Genomic DNA, 12412 nt, shown 5'->3' on the forward strand with positions numbered 1-12412 from the left:
AGCGTTAAATGTTCTCCTAATTTTGCGCAAACGACTGTAAGAGGGTGGCCCAATTGAATTCAATGGCTCAGTGCGACGAGTTTCATAAGAAAAAGCCATCGTCTGGGCAAAATGAGGAGCCATCGTCTCGTCAAAAATGGCGCACCTCAAGTTTGAACCGCAAATCTGTTTTCTGAAGTGAGTCAGCTGATACACTTAGCACCATTCTACTGTCGGTTAACTCAATTGTATTTCCTGATTGATTGGTTTAGCCTTATTGCACCAAATACCTTCAAAAGGCGTCTAAAACAATGCTGCAATATATTTGCAATAAAAAGCAACCTGTTTCGCAGTACGAAATATATTTAAAAAAGTATGTTGGTTCTTCAGAAATCCTTTGGTTTGCAAAACAGCTACCTATCTGGAAGTATGCCACAATATATTTCGAATCCGGATAACCCATACATTCACTTTGATATATAATGTCTGCCTACTTTTGGACTCTGTCCCTTTTGCTTTTGAGAGCTTCAAGCTGGTCTTTCCAAAGTCCTCCGGCTTGAAGAAGAACCATCCATTTTCATTCATTTTTATCTCTTACTTTTGATCTCTTTTAATTGCAAATTTGTAACGAGTTATTTTATAATCAGTCCTAATGGAAATTCCCTCTTTTCGGCCGCAGTTCTGTTGGATCTGTGCCGGCATTTCACCATTGCACCTTCATATGCCAGCTGCAACTGCTCCTTGCTGGTGCCTAATAAGAATAAAGGGCGCTTTTTCGGGGCTTGGAATTGGACGCCGTCTTGCCGCAGCAGTGCCACGAAGCTGTAGTGCGGAAATTAGCAGATACACAGATAAATGGTGCCTGCTCCTGGCTTGGCCTATTACCAACTTGCCAGTGCCTGGCCGAAATTCCGGCTCTGGCTGCAACTGCGTAGTGGCTATTTCTCACCTAGCCCACTATATTCTCGGTGTTCTATTTTCATCAGAGTACCAGAATATAGAAGTGCCGAAAGTGCAAAGGAAATTGTTTTTAACATAATTACTTTGCATTCTTTAACATTATGTTTTAAATTTAAAGTGACTCACACATGAGGGACTTTTTTTTGAACTGGCTCAATAGAAAATATATTGTTGCCTACTTTCAGGCATCTTTGTAATTGATTTCAAATCCCCATTATTTGTCCCTGCACCTTAGATATATTGAGTTACATTTTGAACATTTATCTATTCCTGTTCGTAATTGTGATAATGGGAAAACACTTGTCAATCGATTACGATCGATACAATTGAAAATGGCGCCCCTAATGAGGCGATTCTGGCGAAACTGTCGACATTTGTAAGGTGAAATACACAACGAATGTGGACAGCATAATAGGCCCTAAGTAATTTGGGCCAGAGGCGATGGTAAATGCACTTTTTGTACACCTCTCAAAACACAACTGTTGACAAAATGTAGCCACATAATGCCAAGGATTATCGGACAGACAGACAATTGGGCATCTCGGCGGTCGGTAATTTGGGGCTGGCTATATGGATCTAGTGGAATTACCCATTAATAGGCGTTGTTCCTGACGATGAATTCATAAATAAAGAATGTATGCCATACCGCACAGCCTAATGGATCTCGGGCAGTGAGGACGTGGGCTCGGTGGAAATTACACCGACTGTCTGTCTGTCCATATACATATATCCAATACGATATGATTGATGCAAAGTTCGGTCCTCGCATATGTATGTCCACGTTTGCATGTACGTGTTTTATTATTATGCACACTGAGCACATGGCATAATGCGTGTTGGTTGGTAAAGCTCGTCGGTTTCGGGGAGTGGGTGCTCAACGTTCGACGCTCGTCGTTCGTGGCTTGTAGGTTGTAGGTTGTAGGTTGTAGGTCGTAGGTCAAAGTGTGGGGCCGGGGCCTGCAGAAGAGGAGCCATCCCCTCTGTGGTCAGGCCACATGACGTAAGCGCGATACTGAGTATATGTCGGGCCAAAACAAATTAAATTGTATTACAAAAATGGCGCACACGGTGAATGGCGAATGGCGGGGGCTCTTCGCAAAATGGCAACGCAGTTGCGAGTAATATCTCGTGCGAATGTGTGCGCCCTGGTTGACGTGCCAGTGAGTAAGTGCATCGTAAATGAGTAGCACAATATTGAGCTCAACGCCCGTTAACGATATAAGCATAGAAATTCATAACGCAGGACGAAGGGTCGGGTCGCCAGGATGACAGGACTCCGGGATGACGAGACTCCAGGACTCCAGGGCTGCTCGTTTCCACGTTTCCGAGCATCAATTATTCAAGCGACGATCTGCGGGGTAGAGGATGGATGGCTCAGCTCTGATGGTAAATTATGCTGATATTATTTAAAATGAAACAAATAAAAAGCTTTAATAATGCGGAAAGCACTTTGCGAGGATGGCGAGAATAAAAACAAAAAAAAACTGAATTCCTGAATGTATAACCCAAATTATCCATGTGATTACTTGGAAAATTTTGAAAAATTAAGGTTCCTAGAGAAAGTACATTTACTCCGTTTCTTCCCTCGATTTTCCTGGGCTCTCGGTCTGAATCATTATAATCGCAGCAATCAAGTCCAGCACTTTCGCAGGTTTCATGTCTGGGCGTAATTCCAATCAGGTCGTACCATGCACTTCACTGAAAAAAAAGAGTCATCAATGCAGTAAAAGTCATAAAAAATTTAAGCCCGAATGAGGTTTTAAACTAAAAAGAGTTACAAAAAATTTAAAAAAAAATATAAAACTCAATTTTAGTTTATTAAAAGGATCGGGGACTGTTACACAATCCTAAAATAACCATTTAAGGTACACTTTTTTTTACATGCTCCTTCAATTTTTATATTTATAATTTTTGATTAATATTTTGATGAGTGCGGTGTAAGGGGCTATGCAAAATCCATAGAGCAATCTTGTCTAGACTAAAAACCAAGCTGAAGTTTTACTTTCGCAACCGAAGGCGGCGTAAAAGTTTCGCCACCTCAAACATTTGCTTTTACGCCCCTCGTCTTCTCGCCAGCTGAGCAGACACTTTAATCAAGAAAGTTCAATTCTTGCTTCTTTCCTTCTTGTGATTTTTCGCCTTCATACTTTGGCGCCTTCGATAGCGAAAGTTTTGTCGCCTGTTGCCACACTATGCATGTTTTGAAGCGCTGATGGAGGGGAGTCGTGGAATCCCAGTGCAGCAAATTGAAAAGGGGCGTGGGCGTGGAAGTGGGCGTGGTCATGGCAGGTGGTGAACTGGACGCTGGAGCTGCTGCTGGAGCTTCGACTGAAATTGAGAAAAAACTGCAGCAGGCCAAAAGCTTGGGGCCAAGCCAAAGGAACCATGAACCATGAACCATGAACCATGAAGATGCGGAGAGGAGCAAGAAATTGAATATTTGATTAGGCAAGCAGCCAGATGACAGTTGAGTCCATCCTCCGAGCCTCCGGGCCATGTCAAGCCGGACTCGAGCTCGAGCTCGGACCTCCTCTCCAGCTGATGAAACCTTAAAATGTCGCTGTCCGTGGCAACAAGCGCAAGACGGTGATGGCGGCAGTGTGGTAATGCAGCATGCCCAATGTAATATGGCAAGGATTGCACCTGCGAGGCGCAAATGCTCCAGGGATCGTCCCTTTCTCCACCAAAGATAGCAGGGTGCCCGCTGCATGCACTCCCCATGCCTCCATACACTCCAAATACTGCACATGATTGGCATGCGACATGTTGACAGGCTCGACTCACCGCGACTTATCAAGCCGTCGCGTGCAGTTTGCCAATATTCGACATGGAAATGCACCCGAACAGCAAAATGCACCTGCCTCAAAACGTTGCAAGCTCGGCACTCTGATAACGCCACAACAACGTACTTTGTAATGCCCACGCATCAGCTGGACGAATACTTTCCATTGCCAAAAGAATGTGTCGACATTGTATGCCACCTACGGTAATTGTAACCCACGTTTATGTCACGCAGTTAAGAAGGCATCTCCGGCTTCGGGAGAGCTTATTCCTTCATGTCCTCGTACTCGTATACGTTAAAAGATATACAATTAAGCTGTGAACTTTTTTGTGCCACCACGACCCTTGTGGCTTTACCAACCCCTAGACGACTTCTAAATGATTTTTTAAAGGGTCCAAGGCAAGGTAGTAGATGAACTTGTATTTAAATAAACGAAAGTGAAATAAATGATCGAGACACTGGACAATAGTGTTTACCTCGTTGATATATCCAAAAAGGCTCTAAGGTTATAAATATTTTCCATTTGCCATTCCTTTATGCCACTTTTTAATAAAGCCCCGCTATAAAAGAAAGGGGAAACGGCGGGCGGATGACTTTTTTTCGCCGCCACCACTTCCATTCGGTTAAATGATTGCAATGACCATTGAGGCGCGGGTAACCGAGCAACACTTGGGGCGCCAATTCGACACAAAGTAATTTGCAAATAGGCTTTAAGTGCACTGTGGGCCAGCAGACCCTGAAACTAGGATACAAAACTAAATAAAAATGTTCCAAAACAATGTATATTCTGTTCATTAGAAAAAGTGTGCTATCTTTACGGTACAAACGGCATTTTCCTTTTACTCGAAAGAGTTTATATGCATATGGAAAGAGCTGAAAAATTTAAATTTAAGTACTAAACGAGCTGTCTGGATCACAGTAGTGACCACCATAACAGCGCTTTATGAAGGGACAAACAACCCGTAGACCAGGAGCGCCCAAAAATGTGCTTACGAAAGAGCAAATAGCGCCAATACAATTTAGGGGGACAAAAACACATGTGAAGAAGTGTTCTTGCATCGTTCGTCGCCATCAGTGGCGAAAAACGACGAAAAGCTAATAGTATATGAAAATGTTTTTCTTTTTCCTCTTTTATTTTCGTGCAAGAACCGCATGCTTTTATGGGAAGCTCTTTGAATAGCAGCTAGATTAACAGTCGCATTCAGAGGGCGATTACAAACAAGGGAGGAGTTGAAGGGGAACTTGGAGACGTCGAAGTTGGCATACCCTTAGATATATTTTTCCAATTTGAAGATGCAGAACCAAGTGAAATAGAAATATTTGTAAAAGTTATAAAGCTTAAAAAAATATGCAAATCTGTTGACCCGTTTGGCTTTGACAAAAATAAATAAAGATACGAAGTTGATATACCCTAGATATATTGTTGTCACATTGAATATAAAAACTCAAATATTTATAAAAATTATAGTTCGTTTGGTGACCGGCTGACCTTTGAGCGAAAGTACCCATAGCCACACGAGAACGGAAATAGCTGCCCTACTGCGAACAATCCTTGGGGACAAAAATTATAACAACCCTGATGTAAAAATAGGCAAAGGAGCTTTTGGAGCTTGGGTGTCCTGGCGATGGGTACCCTTATGTGTATATTTAGACATTGCTGTTTGCTATTTGCCATTGGCCGATGTTACTTTTACGCGAATGGATCGGAAAATAGGGCAAATAATAAAGGGAAAGCGAGGAAAAAGAAATCCGCTTCATTTAGCAACAAATTGTTGTGACGAAAAAATTACAAAAAATTGAATTCTTGTCCGCCTTCAACGGTTCAACAACTTTTGTTACATAGACACACTTAAAATGCCATTGCCAATTGGCAGACGACAATGTGGAGAAGGGAGCCCAGAGCCCGAAAGGCGGAAAACAAAAGCACCGAGAAAAAACAAGGAAAAGCGAAATGGGCGCCATAAAATGAATGAACGAAAACCGAAACCAAAGCAATTAAATTTGTTTAAATCGATTTAAGCCGACAATAGACAATGGTCGTCTGTCCATGGATTTTGCGGACAGGCCCTGGACTTTCATGGTGGGTCAGTTCGGGTTCATTTCAGCTCAGTTCGAACCGTATCGCATCGCGTCAAATCGTTTGAATACGGGGCGTGCCCACCGTACAGCAATTACAACCGCAATTGCCAATAAAATGACAACGTTAAATTCTATGACAGAGGCCGTTTGCAGCCCAAAACCAACGCGGACGGACTTAAGTTATTTATAAAACAATCAATTTGTATTGCTTTATTTATAAAGGCGCTGACAAGATGAAATTAAAATCATATTTTTGCATGTTGAGCACGTTGCAGACCGGAGGATTAGGCTCGAGATTTAGGAGCTTTGGTTGTATTCTATTCTCCTTTTAGAAAAGAGAAAGTGTATTACACACATTTGCGTTTTCGCATTCTTTGTTGTGTTTTTGCTGTCATGCCTAGCATATGCAAACAGTGTTTATAATAGGAAGAAATTAACTGGCATTCAGAAATGAAACAAGTTCACATTTCCCATCACCAATACAATATGGTTCGAGTTAATTACTCATGGTTTTGTTTCCAGTTCATGGGGCGTCGGAAAGGGCTTACTCTAATCTGCAAGTTACCCACTAAAAATGTTAATTTGCCAACAGGGACAAAAGCCAGGACTTACTGGTTGGTTCTGCCATCCCCACAAATTTCATATACACATTACAGAATGCGTAGCTCAAAAGTTTTGTGGGGTGTTCGTCGTCCTCGCCGTTGTAAATGGCTGCGATTCCGCATTCAAAAGTTTGAGGTATTAATCCAAGTTTGGCGGTTCCCCGCCTGGAACCACCGCACAAAATGTATCCCCACAACAACCTGCGCTTTCTAACCCACGAAAACACTCGCAGCTCCAGCCCAGCCCTCTGCCAACGAAATCAGCCCAATACTAGCTACCCAGTGGTGAAACAACGAAGGAAAACCCATTGAGAAAATATTTAACAAAGCGAAAAATTGCACCGCTTTTCTTTTATTTGCATATTTAATTTGTTTTGAGGTTTTTTCTATCCGAGCAAAAACCGCTGACACACAGGCAACAAAACACGACGGAAAAATGTACAAAAATTGTGCACAAACAAAAGGAAAGCAAACAGCACACACGGGGGCATATCAAAAGTACGAGTCGAGTGTGTATATCCATCCAACTGGATTCGAATGTACGGGTGAAACGAAGCGGCCTTTAAAGCCCACTTATCTCCGCCTCTTGACTTTCCCGAAGGTTTAAACTTGAAATCGGTCCAAAAGAAACCCGGCACAGAGGCTCCGTTCTCTGGCCAATCCAGACCGTGTCGGAACACCGAATACTTGTCCTTCTCTTTATTGTTTGCCTTGAAGTATTTGTAAACGCTTGTATTACACTTATTCCTCGTTAGTACACCTCTAAATAATAAGAATAATATATATTAATTAGAAACATATGTGCTTGAAGATATATAATTAAAGTGTACGCAAGTATCAATTAAAATTGAGAGCCATCGTGATTGAAATACAATTGGGATATAACTCTGTTCTAATTGAATCCATTAGTGGCTACCATTCGAGGAATTGATTACGACTGTATATTTTTGAATCCATTAGTGGTTACCATTCGAGGAATTAATTACGACTATGTATTTGTTAAAACATATTAGGTACAAGGGATTCTATAGTCGGATACTTTTATCCTCCTTTTAAGGCCGCGTTGTAGAGTTCGAATGTTGTGTTCGTATAAAAAAAAGCACACTTGGGGGGTGGGGTTCTTTCTGATTTTTCAATGAATAAATAATAACTAAGAAAACGTTATCAAAGGGCAATCGAAAAAGAATTGACAATGTTTTGAATTACATTTTTTATAGTAAATAAAAGCCTTTTTCCCTTCATTGTGTGGTGGTATATAGCTTATAGTTCCTAAATAATTTATGTCCATTGCTCAGTGCTTCGGTATTTAATGAAGTTTTTGGGTGTGCAACAAGGGCAGACCAATATTTGCTTGGAAAGGGTATAGAGACGAGAGCACGAGCGTTTTTGTTTCTCTGGTTTGGGTCCTCAGAAGTGTTGACGTCACGAATAGCGCTTAATTAAAGCGGAACCCGGCTCAATGCTAAAAAGGCGGTCCTTCATCCGCAGATTTTTTCCTTTTGTCTTGTTTGCACTTTCCTAAAAGAACGCTCCCTCCCGGTGGGACCTCCCATATACCATATACCATTTACCATCAGCCATCAGCCATCTACCGCTTTACCCGTTTCCCATGTCATACCACCATTATGGTGGGCTGGCTTTCGCCAGTGGCAAAAGGGGGGCGGGCCGGCACGGCGGCGATGCCGCAAGTCAGTTAGAAGCCGCAAACTGTCACAGTTTAACAACATTTTCATTAATCAAGCCGCTGTGCGACTGCCACCTGAAGAGCCAGCCGAAAAGAAGACGAACCAGATTAAGGGGACCCCAGGCGAGCAGGAGGAGCAGCAGGATCCGAATCCGCATCCCTGTTTCTGCCTTTTGTCGTCCCATTGTCAATCTCCTCTGGGAGATTCCATCTGCACGGCACTTTCTGAGTTCTCGGGGATCTTCATTATCCCCCACGCCGCGAAAAATCCTTTTAATTGTCCTGGATTTATTCGATTTAAATACATGCGCTCTCTCTCTTTTGCACTTAAAGTGAAATAATAGCGCGAAAATTAAAATACAATTTCGGAGACATTTCACTTAAAATCGACCGACGCTAATTTAGAATGCCTTATTGCCTGCAAACGTTTATTTATTTTAATTGGCTAAGATATGGACTTCAAAAATTATAGAGACATTTTAGTGTGCTTAATTATTTAATTCATGTTCGCATACATTAATCAATATAAAACAAAGAAGGAAGTTAACACTGGCAAGCCTAAACTTGTATACCCTTGCAGTTATAAGAACTAGTCAACGTTAGTAACACCAGACACCATACCAGACACGGCTAGATCGACTCGTCTACTGATACTGATCAAGAATATATATGTACTATCCTTCACTGCGTTGCAAGCTTCTGACTGAAATCATTATAACCCCTGCAAGGGTATAATGAAACTATTGGCTTCCGGTAATAATTACATTATCCATTCCAATAAATCTTTCGTTTGATTTCATTAAACCTCTATTAAAAAAATGATTGGGTTATATGGTAGTTTCCCTAGAATTAATGGATGGATGGGGTTGATTATAGTTTATAAATGGGTCTAGAAAATTGTAGAATACCATCCAGCATAACTTAATCACTTACACGGGAACAAAATTTCTTATTGTAATGGATCTTTAAATTGACATAATTACATTTATTTTTCAAAGAAAGGTCTCTGACATAAAAGCCGCGGGGGTAATGCCGAATTTAAAAGCCAACCTAAGTACGAAGCGATCAATTTGCGGAAACATTTGTTATTTTTGTGGGCCGGCGATCCCAGCTCGTAATCCTCTTACGTCAGGACCACATGTACTGTGAGCATGCATGCATTCAATCCAAAGGTTATGATGCCGAATGGCGGACTCCCTCGCTAATTACCCAATCCCATTGATGACACACAACAAACTTTTGCCAATAAGGCAAATCCTTTTTGGCCTTGCCGCTAATGTCTCACCTTTTGCCTCGTTAGCAACCCCATGGGCATCCCCGTGAATCCCTGTATCCTTGTATCCCTGTAACCTTGTAATCCTGTAACCCTACATCCTTGTATCCCTGTCCCTTGGGACAGCGCAGGACCCAACCCAAGACCAAACACAAACTCAAACCGAAACGCACACACTTCCCGAAACACTTTATTAATTGACAAACTCTCTGGCATTTTTTCGCATTCTTTCAGGTGGAAACGTCAGGAGAAGCACGGCCATTTGCGAGCTTAGAACCCACCACTGTCCGCCGGGACATTAATTAATCACGGCCTTGTCATTCGCAAGGATCAAGGAGTGGCAAACCAGGAGGAGCGGGAGCACGAAGGGTGCAGAAATCAAATTAACAGTGCGTCAAAAGGATTAACCCCGGGATAGCAGGGGCAGGAGTTTAGAGCACGTACACAGGACACGGTGAGGCGAGTAAACAGCACCACCCAGCCCCAGTCCCCGGGATACAGATCCAGACGACCAGGGTCAAGGGTCTCCTCGCAGCAGCCGCTTGGAAATTTGAGTTTGGAGTTTGCAGCTCCTTAGTTCGTAGTTGGTGGTTAACCAACTTGGAGCGTGTTGGCACGGATTAACGGCGAATCACGATACACGACCATGATGATAACCAGAACGGAGGCGAATGGAGGGCTGGGCATCCTGCTTCTCCTTCTTCTGCCCTTGGTGGCGGCCACCTCGGACTGGATGCAGAGCTGCGGCCCCTGCCACTGCCACTGGAACTCGGGCAAGAAGAGCGCAGACTGCAAAAACAAGGCGCTCACGAAGATACCTCTGGACATGAGCAACGAGATGCAGGTGCTGGACTTCGCCCACAACCAAATACCCGAGCTGAGGCGCGAAGAGTTCCTTCTCGCTGGCCTGCCCAATGTGCACAAGGTGTATCTGCGCAACTGCACCATCCAGGAGGTGCATCGCGAGGCCTTTAAGGGTCTGCACATCCTCATTGAGCTGGACATGTCGGGCAACCGGATTCGGGAACTGCATCCGGGCACGTTTGCCGGCCTCGAGAAGCTGCGCAACGTGATCATCAACAACAACGAGATCGAGGTGCTGCCCAATCATCTGTTCGTCAACCTGAGCTACCTGTCGCGCATCGAGTTCCGGAATAACCGGCTGCGGCAGGTGCAGCTTTATGTCTTTGCCGGCACGGTGGCGCTGAGCGCCATCTCGCTGGAGCAGAATCGACTGGCCCATCTGCACAAGGAGACGTTCAAGGATCTGCAGAAGCTGATGCATCTATCGCTGCAGGGCAACGCCTGGAATTGCAGCTGTGAGCTGCAGGACTTCCGCGACTTTGCCATCCAGAAGCGTCTGTATACGCCGCCCACCGATTGCCAGGAGCCGCCCCAGTTGCGTGGCAAGCTGTGGAGTGAGGTGCCGTCGGAGAACTTCGCCTGCCGGCCCCGCATCCTCGGATCCGTTCGCTCATTTGTGGAGGCCAATCATGACAACATCTCGCTGCCCTGCCGCATTGTCGGCAGTCCGCGTCCGAACGTTACCTGGGTGTACAACAAACGGCCACTGCAGCTGTACGATCCGCGGGTGCGTGTCCTCACCTCCGTCGAGCAGCTGCCGGAACAACCTGCCCAGGTGCTGACCTCGGAGCTGCGAATCGTGGGCGTGCGAGCCTCGGACAAGGGAGCATACACCTGTGTGGCGGACAATCGCGGCGGCCGGGCGGAGGCCGAGTTCCAGCTGCTTGTGAGCGGTGACTACGCCGGCGCCGTGTCCGCCGCCGATGGCCATGGGATGGGCGGAATGGGGGCCATCGGAGCGCCCACCATCGATCCGCAAACGAATGTCTTCCTCATCATTTGTCTGATCACCACCACACTGCTGCTTCTGCTGATCGTGGTGGTGCTAGTCCTCTTCTGGTACTGCCGCAGGATCAAGACCTACCAGAAGGACACCACCATGATGAGCGGCGACGGGCTGATCTCTTCCAAGCTGGACAAGACGCACAACGGCTCCATGCTCGAGGGCTCCGTCATCATGGAGATGCAGAAGAGCCTGCTTAACGAGGTGAATCCCGTCGAGAAGCCGCCTCGCCGCACGGACATTGAGAGTGTTGACGGTGGCGATGACGTTCTCGAGATCAAGAAGACGCTGCTCGACGATACGGTCTATGGTGAGTACTCAAATTCATAGGCTAAGCCTATGTTTTTAGAATTTGCGAAGTAAACTTTTCAAGTTTAAGTGTTTAATTAGACTCAGAGTTAAAAGTAAATTTTTAATGAAAAATTACTATCACTATTTCAAACCTTTACAAGGGAGGTTCCATTTATAGGAAAATGTTACATTTTTTAGAACCTATTACAATGTATTTTCAATCTGTGATTTTCCAACAAGGAAATGTATTTGTTTTCCCCTTTAATGCCTCCTAATTCCCTTTAAATCCAAAAATGTAAGGGATTTGAGTTTTTGTTGCAGGACAAATTTTTTAACCACACATGTTGGTCATGATTGCATATTTTAATTCGTCATTAACGTTTATTATTTGTAAAAAAGACAACAAAATTACGTATTTAGTAGCCAATTAAATGCCTGGTATGAGGGCGATTTATTTTTCCAGTGCTTTTTCTAGGGGTGTCGACGAACGACCACATTTCGCCAGCTGTTTTAATCAACAATAGCGATGATTATTGCCTGAGCTTTGTAATAAAAATCAAAAATAATCAGTGTCGTTGAGTAGTTGAAAAAGCGTGATTATCGTTTAATTTTAATAAATAAAACTTGTAATCAAAACAGCAGTATAAAATTGAAATGCTAGCTTTATGACTAGTGGGATTTTATTTAAAATCATTCCCCGAAACGAAAGGCCCTTCCTTTGGGCGCACATTAATATTATATTTTTTCTGTAAAGGCCCTAAATTTTCGAGCGCTTAATAACGAGGTACATGACATATTTTCTGTGTCATCATGCTGCTTGAGCACCAAATGATGCGACGACACACACTCGCCTGTGTCTATTTGCCCAAGGTTTCCCTCTCAATGCCACTCCAGG

At 43.9% G+C, this 12412-nt stretch overlaps 1 protein-coding gene across 6 annotated transcripts in view; it reads left to right on the top strand.

The window, feature by feature from the left end:
- Nucleotides 1-12412, top strand: part of LOC108024267 (uncharacterized) — a 104912-nt gene that overhangs the window by 87233 nt on the left and 5267 nt on the right. For all 6 annotated transcript variants that reach the window (XM_044093589.2, XM_044093594.2, XM_050885993.1 and 3 more), the window contains one exon: nt 9594-11536. In XM_044093589.2, the coding sequence (XP_043949524.1) occupies nt 10006-11536 (1531 nt within the window). In that variant the 5' untranslated portion in view covers nt 9594-10005. The remainder of the gene's footprint in view (nt 1-9593; nt 11537-12412) is intronic.

This window comes from Drosophila biarmipes, chromosome X, assembly GCF_025231255.1.
Source record: "Drosophila biarmipes strain raj3 chromosome X, RU_DBia_V1.1, whole genome shotgun sequence".
Lineage (NCBI taxonomy): Eukaryota > Metazoa > Arthropoda > Insecta > Diptera > Drosophilidae > Drosophila > Drosophila biarmipes.